At 46.3% G+C, this 20152-nt stretch overlaps 2 protein-coding genes across 2 annotated transcripts in view; both read right to left on the reverse strand.

The window, feature by feature from the left end:
* The window catches only part of PISD (phosphatidylserine decarboxylase), a 54782-nt gene extending 44018 nt beyond the window's left edge, over positions 1–10764 (reverse strand). Inside the window, exon 1 of the mRNA XM_038762514.1 lies at positions 10703–10764. Within this exon, the coding sequence (XP_038618442.1) occupies positions 10703–10764 (62 nt within the window). The remainder of the gene's footprint in view (positions 1–10702) is intronic.
* Positions 10765–16220: 5456 nt separating this feature from the next.
* Positions 16221–20152, reverse strand: part of PRR14L (proline rich 14 like) — a 40397-nt gene continuing 36465 nt past the window's right edge. Inside the window, exon 8 of the mRNA XM_038762409.1 lies at positions 16221–19712. Within this exon, the coding sequence (XP_038618337.1) occupies positions 19436–19712 (277 nt within the window). The 3' untranslated portion in view covers positions 16221–19435. The remainder of the gene's footprint in view (positions 19713–20152) is intronic.

Raw genomic sequence — 20152 nt, forward strand, 5'->3', positions numbered from 1 at the left:
TCTATGTGTTGCCAATTTGTACTTCCCAAGCGCTTAGTACAGTGCTCTGCACATAGTAAGCGCTCAATAAATACGATTGATTGATTGATTGATTAAGCACTTTGTTAGTCACCCCAACCCAGCCCTTATGAACATATCCTTGGGTTCTGCCATTTCCACTATCTGTAACTTATTTTAATGATTGCCTCCCCCTCTAGACTGCAAACTCCTTGTGGGCAGGGAGCATTGAATACCAACTCTATTACACTGTACTCTCCCAAGCAGGCGCGGTAAGCATGCTATAAATACCACTGATAGATTGATCCTCTTGTTTGCCAAGCCCAAACTAGTGCACTTTGAGGATTAGTAACCATAAAACGAAGGGACTGGGTGTGTTTGAACAAGATCATAAATGGGAAAAACTTTTGTTCATACCGATTCTTTAGTAATTCTTTAGTAAATCTCCCCCATCTTACCTCCTTCCCTTCCTCACAGCACCTGTATATATGTATATGTTTGTACATATTTATTACTCTATTTATTTTACTTGTACATATCCATTCTATTTATTTTATTTTGTTAGTATGTTTGGTTTTGTTCTCTGTCTCCCCCTTTTAGACTGTGAGCCCACTGTTGGGTAGGGCCTGTCTCTATATGTTGCCAATTTGTACTTCCCAAGCGCTTAGTACAGTGCTCTGCACATAGTAAGCGCTCAATAAATACGATTGATGATGATGATTGATGATAATTACTCTTGTAAAAACTATCTGAGTCTGACTCGCTGCTTTTAAAGATTTGTTGCTGGGCTGGAAGTTTTTCCCTTTTACAAATTTGGGATTTGGGAGCTGAGTTCTGCAATGAGCTGCCCTGATTCAGGAACAAACAGCAGCGGCAGCAAACAAAAACGACAAACATGTCCATTGTTCTGGTTTTGATAAAAGCAAATCAAAGTACATTTCGGCTCCATGCCAGGGATAGTACCATGACCCGGGGATTGGGCGGGTCTGGGCAGGGCACGATAGATTAGAGGAAGGTCTGGTTCAACGTCAAGAAATCATTTCGCCCACATCTTTACGGGAAGACTTGTACTGTCAATTAGAGTTTGCACTCCAATCTAATATACCAGAACAGTGAGGCTTTGCATATGCTAGAAAAACTTGTTTTTCTAGGGGAGAAGACGCCATGATTAATACGGTCTCCGGGAAGTCAAGAAGCTAAATGCATTAGCCACTTTACTGGCCATCACAACACACGCCTTCTCAGACCCACTTAATTACATCCGAAGTTCCCAAATATTTTCCATCAGTGTCACCTACAGCCCCTTATTACACAGCTTTACTTTGCCATCATGACCAATATCCTACGTGTTCAATGGACGAAACCAGAATTGTAGTTGCTTCTCTAAGTCTAATTATAGAATTAGAGAAGCAGCGTGGCTCGGTGGAAAGAGCCCAGGCTTTGGAGTCAGAGGTCATGGGTTCAAATCACAGCCCCGCCAATTGTCAGCTGTGTGACTGGGCAAGTCACTTCACTGGGCCTCAGTTACCTCATCTGTAAAATGGGGATTAAGATTGTGAACCTCCTGTGGGACAACCTGATCACCTTGTAACCTCCCAGTGCTTAGAACAGTGCTTTGCACATAGTAAGCGCTTAATAAATGTCATCATTATTATTATTATTATTCTCTGGGCTTCAGTTACCTCATCTGTAAAGTGGGGATGAAGACTGTGAGCCCCCCGTGGGACAACCTGACCACCTTATATCCTCCCCAGCGCTTAGAACAGTGCTTTGCACATAGTAAGTGCTTAATAAATGCTATCATTATTATTATTAGTTCACTAAAACCCACAATATCAAGATAATGGGACCTTCTTTGAAGCTTGAAGGTGGTAGGTTCAAAACAAACAATAAACGTGGAATTCATGTCTATATAAAATTGTGCAGGCAAGGCTTTAGGTTCAAAAAAGGCTGAAATAAATTCATAGATTTGAGGCCCATGATGTGCTCCTAGGGGGTAATTTAGGAAGCTAATAAGGGCATTGCTTAAGCTCCTATGCGGACTCAACCAACCAGCATCGTCCACGGCCCACTCTTCCTCTCAACTCATTCTTACAATAACTGTACTGATTTGAATTTATTTATAATTTTACGCACCTCAACTCATTCTTACAATAACTGTGCTGATTTGAATTTATTTAGAATTTTATGCACAGCCTTTTTCTTAGTATACTGCTTTGAACTCAGTAAATACCACTGACTGACTGATTGGAGAAACATGAGGGAATGATGTACCAGTACATAATAATAATAATAATGGCATTTATTAAACGATTATTATGTGCAAAGCACTGTTCTAAGCGCTGGGGAGGTTGCAAGGTGACAGGTTGTCCCATGGGGGCCTCACAGTCTTAATCCCCATTTAACAGATGAGGTAACTGAGGCCCAGAGAAGTTAAGTGACTTGCCCAAAGTCACACAGCTGACAATTGGCAGAGCCGGGATTCGAACCCATGAACGCTGATTCCCAAGCCCGTGCTCTTTCCACTGAGCCACGCTGCTTCTTTGTAGCTGCTTCTCAGTACATCCACTCAGACTCTGACCTTACTTTTAGACTGTGAGCCCACTGTTGGGTAGGGACTGTCTCTATATGTTGCCAACTTGGACTTCCCAAGCGCTTAGTACAGTGCTCTGCACACAGTCAGTGCTCAATAAATACGACTGATTGATTGATTGATTGATTGATTGGGAAGCAGGAAACATCTCTGGGCAGAGATGTGAGAAGGTGATGGAAGAAGGGGAGGAGATACAGGGCTCCACAGGATGCTGCCTGCTCTTACCCAGTTATTCCTGGCATTGCTGAAAGCAGAGGTTAAATAATAGTTAAACGATCAATACCATTTACTATTCTGCCCTCCCCATGCCCACCCCAGGAAGCCCCCTGCCTGGGAGAAGTGCTTGCACTGGTTCTCGGATGCACTTAATCCAAAATGCTTAGTGAAAACAAACATTCTGGCAGAACTGAGTGCATCGATTCAATATGTGGTACATCTGAAAGTAACGTACACGTTGTGCATCTGAGCATCACTGTACACGTCCTCGATTCCCTTCAGGTGACACACTGGCAATTCACCTTCCCAACATTTAGGACATTGGGAAGCTCATCATGGCCTAGTGGAAAGAGCCCGGGCTTTGAAGTCAGAGGTCATGGCTTCGAATCCCAGCTCCACCACATGTCGGCTGTGTGACCTTGGGCAAGTCACTTAACTTCTCGGAGCCTCAGTTACCTCATCTGGATAATGGGGATGAAGGCTGTGAGCCCTACGTGGGACAACTTGATCACCTTGTATCCCCCCCAGCGCTTAGAACAGTGCTTAGCACATAGTAAGCGCTTAACAAATGCCATTATTATTATTATTATTATTATTATTATTGGACTGCCCTAATGGAGCAGTGGAAGACCTGGAAAACCAGTCCTTTGGCCATCATAAACACTTGTTCTTGCTTTCTTAATTTGCATTGCTGTATTAAAATATTTTTATATTTCTTTCTGCATCCATCACCGATCTTATTTATAGGCTGTTAGCTCCCTTTGGGCCAGACAAGTCACCAATCCATCCCCAAGTCCTGTCAGTCCCACCTTCACAACATCACTAAAATCCACCCTTTCCTTTCCATCCAATGTCTGCACTGCAGATTACTGCATCAGCCTCCTTCCAAGCACTCAGTACAGTTCTCTGCACACAGTAAGGGCTCAATAAATATGATTGATTTACTGATCACTACCATTCTCTGCTGACGGCACTACCATCCTTCCCGTCTCACAAGCCCGCAACCTTGGTGTCATCCTCGACTCCGCTCTCTCGTTCACCCCTCACATCCAAGCCGTCACCAAAACCTGCCGGTCTCAGCTCCGCAACATTGCCAAGATCCGCCCTTTCCTCTCCATCCATTCTGCTACCCTGCTCGTTCAAGCTCTCATCCTATCCCGTCTGGACTACTGCATCAGCCTTCTCTCTGATCTCCCATCCTCGTGTCTCTCCCCACTTCAATCCATACTTCATGCTGCTGCCCGGATTGTCTTTGTCCAGAAACGCTCTGGGCATGTCACTCCCTTCCTCAAAAATCTCCAGTGGCTACCAATCAATCTGCGCATCAGGCAGAAACTCCTCACCCTGGGCTTCAAGGCTGTCCATCCCCTCGCCCCCTCCTACCTCACCTCCCTTCTCTCCTTCTCCAGCCCAGCCTGCACCCTCCGCTCCTCTGCCGCTAATCTCCTCACCGTACCTCGCTCTCGCCTGTCCCGCCATCGACCCCCGGCCCACGTCCTCTCCCGGGCCTGGAATGCCCTCCCTCTGCCCATCCGCCAAGCTAGCTCTCTTCCTCCCTTCAAGGCCCTGCTGAGAGACGACTGATGATGATGATGATGATAAACTCCCAACCTCCCATCTCTCCCCACTCCAGTCCGTACTTCACTCCGCTGCCCGGATAATCTTTCTACAAAAACGTTCAGGACGTGGCGCCTCCCCCTCCTCAAAAATCTCGAATGGTTGCCTATCCACTTCCATATCAAACAAAAACTCCTCACTATTGGCTTTAAGAGCAGTCCAACACCTCACCCCCTCTTACCTCACCTCGTTTCTCTCCTTCTACAATCCAGCCCGCTCATTTTGCTCCTCTGGTGCTAACCTTCTCACGGGGCCTCCATCTCGCCTCCAACCTCTTTCCCACACCCTATCTCTGGCCTGGAACACTCTCCCTCCTCAAATCCGACAGAAAACTACTCTCCCCTGATTTCAAAGCCTTATTAAAGGCACTTCTCCTCCAGGTGGTCTTCCCAGCCTAAGCTCCACTTTTCCTCATCTCCCACTCCCTTCTGCATGGCCCTAACTTGCTCCCTTTGCTCTTCCTCAAACCTCCAGTATCACAGCACTTATGTATATATCTGTATATTTATTTGTATTGATGTCTGTTTCCTCACCTCTAGACTGTGAGCTCGGTGTGGGCAGAGATTGTCACTATTGCTATACTGTACTTTCCCAAGTGCTTGGAACACACACAATGTCTGCACACAATAAGCGCTTAATAAATACGATTGAATGAACGAATGACACGTATCTGAAATATCACCCCTGCATTTCCCCAGCACTGTCTCAAAAAATACAATACTCTAATGAATTATGAACTCCTTGACATTAACAACTATACTCTTTCCCACCCACACCGGACCCTAGGACAGTGCTCTGCACACAAGTGCGTGCCTTGACTGTAACCACTGTACTTTTCAGTTCTGCCAACAATCGATCAATGGTATTTAGTGAGGGCTTACCGTGGGGAGAGCGCTGTACTAAGTGCTTGGGAGGATACAACACGACACTTTCAGTAAACACGTTCCCTGTTCCAACAACTCACCGTTCACGTCAGACTTGATTCTGACTTCCTCATAAACCGCAAACAAGGTCAGAGCAGGGATTCTCTAATCCTACCACGTACAACTACACTGACATAACTTCGAGAGGAAAAGACTCAACTACCGATCTCAGGTATCAGTGCACCTTGTGTGAAAAGAATTAAGGTCACTTCATTTGAGAACACAAAGTTTTTGCTCCCTTTCTTCCCAAACCCACTTCATTCTCCTTCCCAAAAAGGTAGCCCCCAAACACTATTGGAAACTGCACTCCAATCAGCTTTCATTCATTCAACCGTATTTATTGAGCGCTTACTGTGTGCAGAGCACTGTACTAAGCGCTTGGGAAGTACAAGTTGGCAACACTTAGAGACGGTCCCTACCCAACAGCGGGCTCACAGTCTAGAAGGGGGAGACAGACAACAAAACAAAACATATTAACAAAATAAAATAAATAGAATAAATCTGTACAAGTAAAATAGAGTAATAAATATGTACAAACATATATACATATATATATATAAATACAGGTGCTGTGGGGAGGGAAAGGAGGTAAGGTGTGGGGATGGGAAGGGGGAGGAGGGGGCTCAGTCTGTAATATAGTACTCTCCCTAGAGCTTCTGTAGCCTCTGTAAATTGACCCATAGCTATAATAATAATGATATTTGTTCAGCGCTTACTATGTGCCAGGAACTCTACTAAGCGCTGGCCATAAGAATCTTCTATTGAGTTGCTGAACCTGATCCGTTTCAGATAAGATAATAATAATGATGATGGTTTTTGTTAAGCGCTTACTATGTGCCAAGCCCCATTCTAAGCACTGGGGTAGATGCAAGGTAATCAGGGTGTCCCACCGTAGGGCTCACAGGCTTCATTCCCGTTTTACAGATGAGGGAACCGAGGCCCAGAGCAGTGAAGTGATTTGCCAGAGTCACACACCTGACAAGTGGCAGGAGCGGAATTAGAACCCAAGACCTCGGACTCCCAAACCCGTGCTCTTTCCATTAAGCCGCGCTATTCTCCAGGATCATCAAGACAAGAATTCTACCATGTACAAAACTTCAATAACCAATATTCAATATCAATATCCAATATCAAGAAGCAGTGTGTCCTGGTGCAGAGAGCCCGGGCCTGCGAGTTAGAAGGACCTGGGATCTAATCCCGGTTCTATCAATTGTTTGCACTGTGACCTTGGATGAGTCACTTAAATTCTCTGTGCCTCAGTTTCCCGACTGTCAAAGAGGGATACCGGTTCTCCCTCCTACTCGGGGTGAGAGCCCCATGTGGGACGGGGACTGTGTCCGTCCTACTTAACTTGTACCTATCTCTAGACTGTGAGCCCATTGTGAGTTGGGATTCAATCAATCAATCGTATTTATTGAGCGCTTACTGTGTGCAGAGCACTGTACTAAGCGCTTGGGAAGTACAAGTTGGCAACATATAGAGACAGTCCCTACCCAACAGTGGGCTCACAGTCTATAAGGGGGAGACAGAGAACAAAACCAAACATACTAACAAAATAAAATAAATAGAACAGATATGTACAAGCAAAATAGAGTAATAAATATGTACAAACGTATATACATACATACAATACTTCACTGCTGTATTGTAATAATAATAATAATGGCATTATTAAGTGCCCTATGTGCCAGGCACTATACTAAACGCTGGCATGGATACAAGCAAATCGGGTTGGACACAGTCCCCGTCCCACTAGGGGCTCACAGTTTCAATCCCCATTTTCCAGATGAGTTAACTGAGGCCCAGAGTAGTGCAGTGACTTGCCCTAGGCCACACAGCAGACAAGTGGCGGAGCCGGGATTAAAACCCCTGACCTTCTGACTCCCAAGCCTGTGCTCTATCCACTATGCCACACTGCTTCTTGTCCTTTCCAAGCGCTTAGTACAGCGCTCGGCACACAGTAACCGTTCAACAGATACGACTGAATGGACATCCCAAACGTTTAGAACAGTGTTTGACACACAGTAAGGATTAACAAATACCATTTATGATAAAACGGAAAAAAAATCCCCGCTAACAGGTAGGAAGCTGGAGGTCCTCGGTTAAAGGCCCGGAGTGACCGTCTGCGCTGTCTCCTAACCGACACAGAGGAAAGGATTTTGCGTGGATTAGTGGACAGACCCTGGGCTCGGGAGTCAGAGGTCATGGGTTCTAATCCTGACTCCGCCTCTTGTCTGCTGTGTGACTTTGGGCAAGTCACTTCACTTCTCTGTGCCTCAGTTCCCTCCTCTGTAAAATGGGGATTAAGACTGGGAGCCCCATGTGGGACAACCTGATTATCCTATATCTACACCAGTGCTTAGAACAGCGCTTTGCACATAGTAAGCACTTAACAAATATCATTATTATTATTATTATTATGGGGATGAAGCCTGTGAGCCCCACATGGGACAACCTGATTACCTTGTATCTACCCCTGCGCTTAGAACAGGGCTTAGCACATAGTAAGCGCTTAACAAATACCATTATTATTATTATTATTTTGGAGTCGATTTTCGCAGCATGGCTTTAGTGGAAAGAGCCCAGGCTTGGCAGTCAGAGGGCATGGGTTCTAATCCCTCGTCTTCCCCTTGTCTGCTGTGCAACTCTGGGCAAGTCACTTCACTTCTCTGAGCCTCAGTTCCCACATCTGTCAGATTCAGTCATTCAATCGTACTTATTGAGCGTTTACTGTGTGCAGAACACTGGACTAAGCGCTTGGGAAGTCCAATTCAGCAACATCTAGAGAAGGTCCCTACCCAACAATGGGCTCACAGTCTAGAAGGGGGAGACAGAGAACAAAACAAAGCAAGTAGACAGGTGTCAACACCATCAAAATAGATAACAATAATAATAATAATGGCATTTGTTAAGTGCTTACTAGGTGTGAAGCACTGTTCTAAGCGCTGGGGGGATACAAGGTAATCAGATTGTCCCACATGGGGCTCACAGTCTTAATCCCCATTTTACAGGTGAGGGAACTGAGGCCCAGAGAAGTAAAGTGACTTGCCCAAAGTCACACAGCTGACAGTTGGCGGAGCCGGGATTTGAACCCATGACCTCTGACTCCCAAACCCAAGCTCTTTCCACTGAGCCACACTTGTCAGCTGTGTGACTTTGGGCAAGTCATTTCCCTCCTTTGAGTCAGAGGTCATGGGTTCAAATCCCGGCTCCGCCAACTGTCAGCTGTGTGACTTTGGGCCAGTCACTTCACTTCTCTGAGCCTCAGTTCCTTCATCTGTAAAATGGGGATGAAAACTGTGAGCCCCCCGTGGGACAACCTGATCACCTTGTAACCTCCGTGGGGCTTAGATCAGTGCTTGGCACATAGTAAGCACTTAACAAATATCATTATTATTATTCTCTGGGCCTCAGTTCCCTCAGCTGGAAAATGGGGATGAAGACTGGGAGCCCCATGTGGGACAACCCTGATCACCTCGTATCCCCCCCCCAGTGCTTAGAACAGTGCTTGGCACATAGTAAGTGCTTAACAAATACCATTATTAGTAGTAGTAGTAGTAGTAGTATTCTCTTAATCCCAGTTCCCTCAGCTAGAAAATGGGGATGAAGACTGGAAGCCCCATGTGGGACAACCTTGATCACCTTGTATCCCCCACCCAGCACTTATAACAGTGCTTGGCACAGAGTAAGCACTTAACAAATACCATTATTATTATTATTATTATCATTATTCTCTGGCCCTCAGTTCCCTCAGCTGGAAAATGTGGATGAAGACTGGGAGCCCCATGTGGGACAACCTTGATCACCTCGTATTCCCCCCCCCCCCCCCAGCGCTTAGAACAGTGCTTGGCACATAGTAAGCGCTTAACAAATACCATTCTTCTTCTTCTTATTCTCTGGACCTCAGTTCCCTCAGCTGAAAAATGGGGATGGAGACTGGGAGCCCCATGTGGGACAACCTTGATCACCTTGTATCCCCCCCCCGCGCTTAGAACAGTGCTTAGCATACAGTAAGAACTTAACAAATACCATTATTATTATTATTCTTATTCTCTGGACCTCAGTTCCCTCAGCTGGAAAATGGGGATGAAGACTGGGAGCCCCATGTGGGACAACCTTGATCACCTTGTATCCCCTCCCACCAGCGCTTAGAACAGTGCTTGGCACATAGCAAGCGCTTAACAAATACCATTATTATTATTATTATTCTCTGGACCCCAGTTCCCTCAGCTGGAAAATGGGGATGGAGACTGGGGGCCCCAAATGGGACAACCTTGATCACCTCATATCCCCCCCCAGCGCCTAGAACAGTGCTTGGCACATAGTAAGCACTTAACAAATACCATTATTATTATTCTCTGGAACTCAGTTCCCTCAGCTGGAAAATGGGGATGAAGACTGGGAGCCCCATGTGGGACAACCTTGATCACCTTGTATCCCCACCCAGCACTTAGAACAGTGCTTGGCACATAGTAAGCGCTTAACAAATACCATTATTATTATTATCCAGACCTCAGTTCCCTCAGCTGGAAAATGGGGATGAAGACTGGGAGCCCCACGTGGGACAACCTTGATCACCTTGCATCCCCCCCCCCAGCACTTAGAACAGTGCTTGGCACGTAGTAAGCGCTTAACAAACACCATTATTATTATTATTTTTTTCTGGACCTCAGTTCCCTCAGCTGGAAAATGGGGATGAAGACTGGGAGCCCCAGGTGGGACAGCCTTGATCACCTCGTATCCCCCCACCCCCAGCGTTTAGAACAGTGCTTGGCACAAAGTAGGCGCTTAAAAAATACCATTATTATCATTATTATTATTATTATTCTCTGGACCTCAGTTCCCTCAGCTGGAAAATGGGGATGAAGACTGGGAGCCCCATGTGGGACAACCTTGATCACCTTGTATCCCCTCCCACCAGCGCTTAGAACAGTGCTTGGCACATAGCAAGTGCTTAACAAATACCATTATTATTATTATTATTCTCTGGACCTCAGTTCCCTCAGCTGGAAAATGGGGGTGAAGACTGGGAGCCCCAGGTGGGACAACCCTGATCACCTTGTTTCCCTCCCCAGTGCTTAGAACAGTGCTTGGCACAGAGTAAGCGCTTAACAAATACCATTATTGTTATTATTATTATTCTCTGGCCCTCAGTTCCCTCAGCTGGAAAATGGGGATGAAGACTGGGAGCCCCATGTGGGACAACCTTGATCACCTTGTATCCCCTCCCAGCGCTTAGAACAGTGCTTGGCACATAGTAAGCTATTAATAAATACCATTATTATTATCATTATTATTATTTATTAATATCTTCTTCTTGCTCCTCCCCCTCCTCCCGCCCCTGAGGCGTCCGTACCTGGTGGTCCAGCGCGCGACCCCGCGCAGCAGCCAGGCGCGCGACCCCGCGGCCGCCGCCATCTTGTCTCCTCCTCCCCCCGCCCCGCCCTTCACCCCCTCCCCGCCTCCTCTAGGCCACGCCCCCGAGGCCGCGGGGACCAATCACGAGCCGCCAGTCCCTGAGGGGGCGGGGCCGCGGGGCTGGGCGGGGCCGCCGAGCCTCACCGGAAGTGGGCGGGGCCTCCTCGGTGCTGCCCTCTGCCGGCTGGGCGCGAGGAGACAGGCGTGCGGCGGTGAGGGGGGACTCCCAATTAATAACAATAATAATAATAATGATGATGATGGCACTTGTTAAGCGCCTACTCTGTCCAAAGCACTGTTCTAAGCGCTAAGCGCTGATCATTCATTCATCCATAACAATAATGATGGCATTTATTAAGCGCTTACTCTGTGCAAAGCACTGTTCTAAGCGCTAAGCGCTGATCATTCATTCATTCATTCATCCATAATAATGATGATGGTATTTATTAAGCGCTTACTCTGTGCAAAGCACTGTTCTAAGCGCTAAGCGCTGATCATTCATTCATTCATCCATAACAATAATGATGGCATTTATTAAGCGCTTACTCTGTGCAAAGCACTGTTCTAAGCGCTAAGCGCTGATCATTCATTCATCCATAACAATAATGATGGCATTTATTAAGCGCTTACTCTGTGCAAAGCTCTGTTCTAAGCGCTGATCATTCATTCATTCATCCATAACAATGATGGCATTTATTAAGCGCTTACTATGTGCAAAGCACTGTTCTAAGTGCTAAGCGCCTATCATTCATCCATAATAATAATGATGGCATTTATTAAGCGCTTACTCTGTGCAAAGCACTGTTCTAAGCGCTGATCATTCATTCATTCATCCATAACAATAATGATGGCATTTATTAAGCGCTTACTCTGTGCAAAGCACTGTTCTAAGCGCTGATCATTCATTCATCCATAACAATGATGGCATTTATTAAGCGCTTACTATGTGCAAAGCACTGTTCTAAGTGCTAAGCGCTGATCATTCATCTATAACAATAATGATGGCATTTATTAAGCGCTTACTCTGTGCAAAGCACTGTTCTAAGCGCTGATCATTCATTCATAACAATAATGATGGCATTTATTAAGCGCTTACTCTGTGCAAAGCACTGTTCTAAGTGCTAATCATTCATTCATCCATAACAATAATGATGGCATTTATTAAGCACTTACCATGTGCACAGGACTGTTATAATTTATTTATAATGGCATTTATTAAGCGCTTACTATGTGCAAAGCACTGTTCTAAGCGCTGGGGAGGTTACAAGGTGACCAGGTTGTCCCACGGGGGGCTCACGGTCTTCATCCCCATTTTCACAGATGAGGTTAACTGGGGCAGAGGGAAGTGAAGTGACTTGCCCCAAGTCACACAGCTGACAATCGGTGAAGCCAGGATTTGAACCCATGACCTCTGACTTCAAACCCCGAGCTCTTTCCACTGAGCCACGCTGCTTCAAAAGATGCAAGTGCTCGGAATACAGTTAAGTGCTAGACTGTGAGCCCACTGTTGGGTAGGGACCGTCTCTATATGTTGCCAACTTGTACTTCCCAAGCGCTTAGTACAGTGCTCTGCACACAGTAAGCGCTCAATACGATTGAATGAAGTGCTCAATAAATACCACTCCCTCTTTCTTTCATTCCTCTTTTCCCTCTATTACTATTCTTTTCTATATCTCAGGGAGAAGGAAGATTAAAAAAAAAAGAAAACATCCTGCTTGTTTGGGATGGAATTAATGCTTAGGTCATGGAGCAGGGCATATCTCAGGAAGAGGGAAGATTAAAAAAAAGAAAACATCCTGCTTGTTTGGGATGGAATTAATGCTTAGGTCATGGAGCAGGGCATATCTCAGGAAGAAGGAAGATTAAAAAAAAGAAAACATCCTGCTTGTTTGGGATGGAATTAATGCTTAGGTCATGGAGCAGACCACCCCCCATCCTCCCTGCCTTACCTCTTTCCCCTTCCCACAGCACCTGTATATATGTTTGTACGTATTTATTACTCTATTTTATTTGTACATATTTATTCTATTTATTTTATTTTGCTAATATGTTTTGCTTTGTTGTCTGTCTCCCCCTTCTAGACTGTGAGCCCGCTGTTGGGTAGGGACCGTCTCTATATGTTGCCAACTTGGACTTCCCAAGCGCTTAGTACAGTAGTCTGCACACAGTAAGCGCTCAATAAATACGATTGATTGATTGATTCTAGACTGTGAGCCCGCTGTTGGGTAGGGACCGTCTCTATATGTCGCCAACTTGGACTTCCCAAGCGCTTAGTACAGTGCTCTGCACACAGTAAGCGCTCGATAAATACGATTGAATGAATGAATGAAAGGACCCCAGTATTACTTTGAGCACCTCAAGCACAGCTGAGGGAAGCTCAGTTCAATAACCAGAAGGGAGTGAGGCGATCACCATCTTTTTCAGTTTTCTCTCTATGTTGCCAACTTGTACTTCCCAAGCGCTTGGTACAGTGCTCTGCACACAGTAAGCGCTCAATAAATACGATTGATTGACTGATTGATTTTTCAGCTGATTAGAAGCTCCTCTGAGGATTGGCCATGGTAGAGCGAGGAGACCCAAAGCCCCTGGCTCTGTTTTTAGACTGTGAGCCCACTGTTGGGTAGGGACTGTCTCTATATGTTGCCAACTTGGACTTCCCAAGCGCTTAGTACAGTGCTCTGCACACAGTAAGCGCTCAATAAATACGATTGATGATGTTGAGGGGAGGGATCTCCCAAGGGAAGGAGCTATTTCCAGCAGTCTCACAGGCGGCTTGCATGACCCAACGGAGATATTTTGGGCTTTTCAACACTGTATAGTTTGCAGATTATAGATCCGAAGCCGGCCCGAGGAACCCCTGAGAACAAAGGAATGAATTTCTCTCAAACCTTAAAGCAGTAAGGCGCTTTTACAAGCCCAAGGTGCTCCCCGACAACTGTTGACAATGACACTGCTCCGCCACTTTTCTCCTGTGTGACCTTGGGCGACGTCCAATGGCAGAGGTAGGATGAGGTTACGTTGCCAATTTGTACTTCCCAAGCGCTTAGTACAGTGCTCTGCACATAGTAAGCGCTCAATAAATACGACTGATGATGATGAGAACCAGGGTCTCCTGACCCCTAATTCTTTCCACTCAACCACGCTGCCTTCCATCTGCCAAAGACGACAGAGGAGACTGGAAGGGAGGAAGCTGTTCTACCAGGTGAACTTCCTTCCCGGCCGGCTAAGGGCGAAGGGGAATCCGAGCGGGTTCCAATTCTCTCCAAAGGCAGCTTTGGGAGTTTCCCGAGTCCTCCGGTCATACGAAAACTGAGTATCTGATGAGGCCCACGCTTATCTCTGCAGAGGTAACACCTAATTTTCATTGCCAAAGAAAAACTCAACTTATCAGAAAAACTGACTCCCAAGCAGCATGGCTCAATGGAGAGAGCATGGGCTTGGGAGTCAGAGGTCATCGGTTCAAATCCTGGCTCTGCCACTTGTCAGCTGTGTGACTTTGGGCAAGTCACTTAACTTCTCTGTGCCTCAGTTCCCTCATCTGTAAAATGGGGATTAAGACTTGTGAGCCCCACATGGGACAACCTGATCACCTTGTAAACTCCCCAGCGCTTAGAACAGTGCTTTGCACATAGTAAGCGCTTAATAAATGCCATCATCATCATCATCATCATCATGGGTTCAAATTCCAGCTCCGCCGCTTGTCAGCGGTGTGACTTTGGGCAAGTCACTTCACTTCTCTGTGCCTCAGTTCCCTCATCTGTAAAATGGGGATGAAGACTGTGAGCCCCACGTGGGACAACCTGATCACTTTGTATCCTCCCCGGCGCTTACAACAGTGCTTTGCACATAGTAAGCGCTTAACAAATACCAAAATTATTAAAATTATTATTATCTTTGAAACAGAGTTCTAAACAAAAGTGCAGTCATTAGTTTTTTGGTTGGTTTTTTTTGATGGCATTTGTTAAGCGCTTACTATGTGCAAATTACTGTTCTAAGCGTTGGGGTTGTCCCACGAGGGGCTCACAGTCTTAATCCCCATTTTTACAGATGAGGTAACTCAGGCTCAGAGAAGTTAAGTGATTTGCCCAAGGTCACACAGCAGACTTGTGGTGGAGCTGGGATTCGAACCCATGACCTCCGACTCCAAAGCCCGGGCCCTTTCCACTGAGCCACGCTGCTTCTCTAGTTGTGACCTTCCGGTAAGGAGAGAACAGTGGCAGGGTCCCACCTTCGAAGCCAAGACCCTAAGCCCGTTACCATGGCAAAGTGAGTTACCTCTGGACTACGGTTTACATGGTTACCGTCTTAAAGATGCTGCTGCTGCTGCTGATGATGGCATTTATTAAGCGTTTACTATGTGCAAAGCACTGTTCTAAGCGCTGGGGGGATACAAAGTGATGAAGTTGTCCCATGTGGGGCTCACAGTCTTCATCCCCATTTTACAGACGAGGGAACTGAGGCCCAGAGAAGTGAAGTTACTTGCCCAAAGTCACACAGCTGACAAGTGGCGCGGCCAGGATTTGAACCCATGACCTCTGACTCCAAAGCCCGTGCTCTTTCCCACTGAGCCACGCTGCTTCTCTATAATAATAATAATGGCATTTGTTAAGTGCTTACTAGGTGCGAAGCACTGTTCTAAGCACGGGGGGGATACAAGGTAATCAGATTGTCCCACATGGGGCTCACAGTCTTAATCCCCATTTTACAGATGAGGGAACTGAGGCCCAGAGAAGTAAAGTGACTTGCCCAAAGTCACACAGCTGACAGTTGGCGGAGCCGGGATTTGAACCCATGACCACGCTGATAAAAGCTAATTGCCTGGAAACTATTCTCTGCATTATAGATGCAAGTCCATCTGCTGTATCTCACTGCAGCTATAGCGTTAGGTGCTCCCGCTTGAATTTCTTTCCAACGGCTTCCGACGAATGCAGAAGTCGTGGGAGGGTATGCGTCTGCCGACTCTGTACTCCCCCAAGCACTCAGTACTCTGCTGTGCACATAGTTCAAAAAACACAATTGGTGATGATGAAGGGGAAACTCTTTCCTCTTCTTGACCTTGGCTCAGAACAGATCCCAATTCATAATGCGTTCCCCACAATAGAGCCATTCATGTAACAGCCACGTTTTCCTGGGATCTAGATTTAATTTCTTGATTTTGTTAGGAATTTTTAGATAATTAAAAGCACACCATTGCCGACGTTGAGATTGTGTCCGTATGGGTGCAACACATAGTCTTTTAGACTGTGAGCCCACTGTTGGGTAGGGACTGTCTCTATGTGTTGCCAATTTGTACTTCCCAAGCGCTTAGTACAGTGCTCTGCACACAGTAAGCGCTCAATAAATACGATTGATGATGATGAACAAAGGATAACACGCTTATTTTCTCATCCACAAACGTGAACAGACTGAGGGTGCTATTAGAAAGGTTTCCCCCCAAAATTTATTTCCATAAATTAACACACACAGAGGGAATCTGAGTCACAAACTACCAAACAGAAATGAAACTGCGGGGGAGTGACTCAGGTCCATGTGACCAAAAAAATTGTACAGATTTCACTGAACTCTTTACCGCATCACAGAAGCGCTTTGTTCAGGCAGCTACCGGCCCGGTGAAAACTCTTACAGGCATCCATTCTGTACAGAGTGCTGGACGGGCGGAAGCATGCGCTGAGTAGCCTTTGCCACTTACTTGGGTTGAGGGCGAGGTGGAAATATTGAACTTGGATTCTGGTCAAATGAAGCCTTGTTTTGTTAGCTTATGATGTAAATAAGGAGTTCAGTTCACTTGGCAGAGCTCTCTGCTGGGAGGAGACCCAGAAAAGAACCCTGGCAGCTTCTGTCAATTTTTTTTTACGCGCTCCGGACGTCGTTCGGACGAGGACCTTCGACAGCCCTCAGAGGAAACCTCACCGAAAAGCAAAATGTTTACTCAAGGGGGACGGAAGGGGCACACAAGGATTGCTGCCTAAAAGTCGGTCCTCCGTGGTTTCTCTAGGCCCCCGCGATGAAATCACGAAGGATGAAATCACAAGCTTGGAGGCTGAGAGCTCCTGCTTGGAGCTCTCTCTAACGCTGCATCTAAAGCAGCCTAAGGCTGCTGCTAACAACAGCCTGTAACCTCGTCCCGCTGGCAGAATGAGGATCAGGCCAGAAGTTTATATTGTTAAGATGGTTTAGAATTCAGCTAACGGTAAGTACAGCTTGCCCCATGCAGGAGAACCCTTCAGGCAAAATCGCGACGAAGGATCGTGACTTTCACAGCTCAGTGGAGCGTGTTTTGGGATTCACAGCATGATTTTTCTGAGCAAGTCCAGCTCCGAATAAGGCAAATGCTACATATCTCCTCCCCGCACCTCACTCTGTTCAAATTCTCGAGGTAAGGTCAGTAAGGAAAAAAAATATACAGTCTCTTGTAATGAAGGAATGAGGTACTGGACGTTGCAGCTACCAGAAAAATGAAGTTATGAAGCCAGGAGAAATGAAAGGGACAACACACGATTAGTTGGGGAGGTAAAAATCGGACAGACAATAAAAACCTTGAGAAAAAGACGAAAGGCAGAACCCTGTTTGGACCTGAGATTTCTCCCTCCTTCCCCATTACTATCCATCAAACCAATTGAAGGAGTTCCATCCCCAAGCAATCTCCCCTGACACACGCACGTGTACTTATGCACGCCCACACGTGCTCACAAGCTGGACCACGTCACCCCAAGAGACATTTGGCCATTTGGAGCAGGAACCAGCAGGACCTTGTTGGAGACATCTTGAAAAGACAATAAACCGCCTGCCGGCCCAGCCAATTCCTCCCCACAAGAGCGCTTTAGTGTTGTGGACGGAACCCTGATTTAGGAAGATGAGAGGTCTGGAGGGATTACATAGATGCTCTTGTGGATTAACTGGGATTGCACTTCAGTAGCCCAAATGCTAGGGTTCCTGGGCACAAACAGTCCCTGTCCTTCTTTACTCAAGGAGAAGGCCTCGACATTTTATCCTCCTCATTCTTCCAGTTTCCCCAGTACGGCATTCGGTCAACCCACGAAAGAAAGGCCCAAGGGGATCAGAGCCCCAGCTGACGGCTAGGAACAGAAGAAAAACTAGATTCAAACTGCTCGGGCTTCCGGATGGACAGACCATAACTGTCTTTCGCCTCTGGCAGGCTCATTCTATAGCACCGTGAGTCCTCAACGTCGGAGCCTCCCGAGGATTTAAGAGGAAACCAGGTTCACCTCGTGACCTCAGGAGTAGCAGTTCTGAGCGCTCTTGTCCTGCATGCAGGTAGGAAAAGCCACTTTGGAGGAGAAAAATACTTAGCGTAAGCGGAGAATTAAAAACTGGGGACTTAATTGAATTAGAGAGTGGACATTACCTGGGAGACACTCGCAGGTTCTGAATAATGAACTACCACTAACGCCAGTGCTGCCTCTAGGACATTTCAAGAAAGATCTAACATGGCAGCCAGAGGACAGCCCAGTTCCCCTGGAGTGGGGCGAAGGCCTGATTTCCTGGTGCCATGACTAATAATTATTAGTGGATCTTAAGCCATTAATGATCCCTGACCTTACACTGGAAACAGATGGCTCTCCTATTGGTCATTCATTCATTCATTCATTCAATCATCTGGGAGGGTAATTCTTCCACAAACTCCCCATCACTGAGTACAACTCAGTTACACATCTGTCTTGAGTTCAGTTCGGGGACAAAACTCTCGCCCAATACTCGTTTTTCATGAATGAACAGGAAAAAAGAAAACCCCGGCCCTAATCCAATGCAAATAAAATTATTAGTGGGTCGGCTCAATTCCACTGTGGGAGCCCATTTCTCTGGGTCAAGTCCCAAACATTTACCCAGGCAATTCTGCAGGTGGCAAGAGGATTGTTAAAAAATCGATGAATAATGACAGTTTGTTTCCAGTTCCCCGTGATGATGCATCAATAAACTGGGTCAAACATGGCACAAACTGGAAAAAAATATATTTGCTTAAAATATGGAACTATCTCCCTTAATGGTTTAAAAAACAAAAGTCACGTTTAAAAGGCTCCCAACATGCCCCAATAATTATAATTTAAAAATCTACCTTCACAACATAAAAAAGTGCAACTTATTCAGAAAGGGACTTTCTCCGGTTTCTCCGGCACTACTGACCCAAAACTCCAAAAGGTGGGTTGGGAAGCCACAAACGGGTTTTGGGCGGATGGACTCAAAGGATTAAAAAACGTAACTCCAAGTCTTTCTCCACCTTCAGAAATGAGCTAGTGGTACCCCCAGAGCAAACTCTTTTGTCCACCTCCCACGTAAGCTGCTTCTAATGAAAATACTTGGAATAAAAAACACTGTCATGAACCATGTTGGGCTTTTAAATGGACGTGCAAAATCTCCTCCGAGTCCTAAACACCCAGTGTTATTGAGGGTCTGGCTCCTTCCCTCTCCCAGAGACATGACTGTTGGAGGAGAGTTGGATATCAGTGGAGGTCAGGGAAGGAGGAGAGCATTCTTGAGGTTCAGCAGTGGACGTCGGCAACCCAATTCCACTGTCCACTCAGAAGGGTCAAAATTTGCGCACTAGATATTTGGATAGTGAGGATTCTGGGATGGGGATTTTCGGAACCTTTCCCCGGTACGTTAAAAACAAAACCCTAAAGCAATTCATCTGTTCCCAACCAACCGACTCTTCTCAGCAACTTGCTCCTTGCTCCCTCCCCTCTTCTTCGGCTAAGAAAGCTTCCAGGTCCATCAGCTTCTGAAGCAGAAGGGCATCCAGCTCTCTGCCTTGCAGTGCGGCCTTTTTGGCCCGTGTGAAGCTGCCCATCACCTTGACTTTCCCACGGGCCCTCCTCTTCCGAGGGATGGTGAAGTCTTGGAACTCCAGAATCCGCTTCCTCTTCTGCTGGCTCACCGAGATCAGCGCTCCATTTCGCTCCTTGGGCTCCTCGAAGATGGTCTCTAAGCATCTGGATTGAGGAGACAAAAGCAGGACTGATGAGACTCATCCGTGAGTTTCATTCAGACCCCCGGACTTCAAGTTGGCCTGGATGATGACGTATGGTTTCACACGTTATGATTTAAACCTCTTGTGCTTGTTCCAAGGAATGTCGGGGGACATTTCTAAGTGGATAGATGCCTACAGGCTAGAAGGAAACTGAGCAGAATCGCTTTCTACTCAAAGGGTCGTCAGTCCCAGGGAGCAGATAATTTAGCTCAAACGAAGCCTTATTTTTAGCTCCAAGCAAACACGAAATTAATCAGGAACTTCTCAAACAGATTTTTCTGCTTGATCTGCCACCTCTCAAGTAGCATGGCGTAAGGATGGAAGCTTGGAAGGATTTCAAATCCATTTCTGCATTTCCCAGGGCCAGAACCTACAGAACAGAATATACTCAAGAGTTACAGA

The sequence above is a fragment of the Tachyglossus aculeatus genome, chromosome 21, assembly GCF_015852505.1.
Source record: "Tachyglossus aculeatus isolate mTacAcu1 chromosome 21, mTacAcu1.pri, whole genome shotgun sequence".
In the NCBI taxonomy this organism is placed as follows: Eukaryota; Metazoa; Chordata; class Mammalia; order Monotremata; family Tachyglossidae; genus Tachyglossus; species Tachyglossus aculeatus.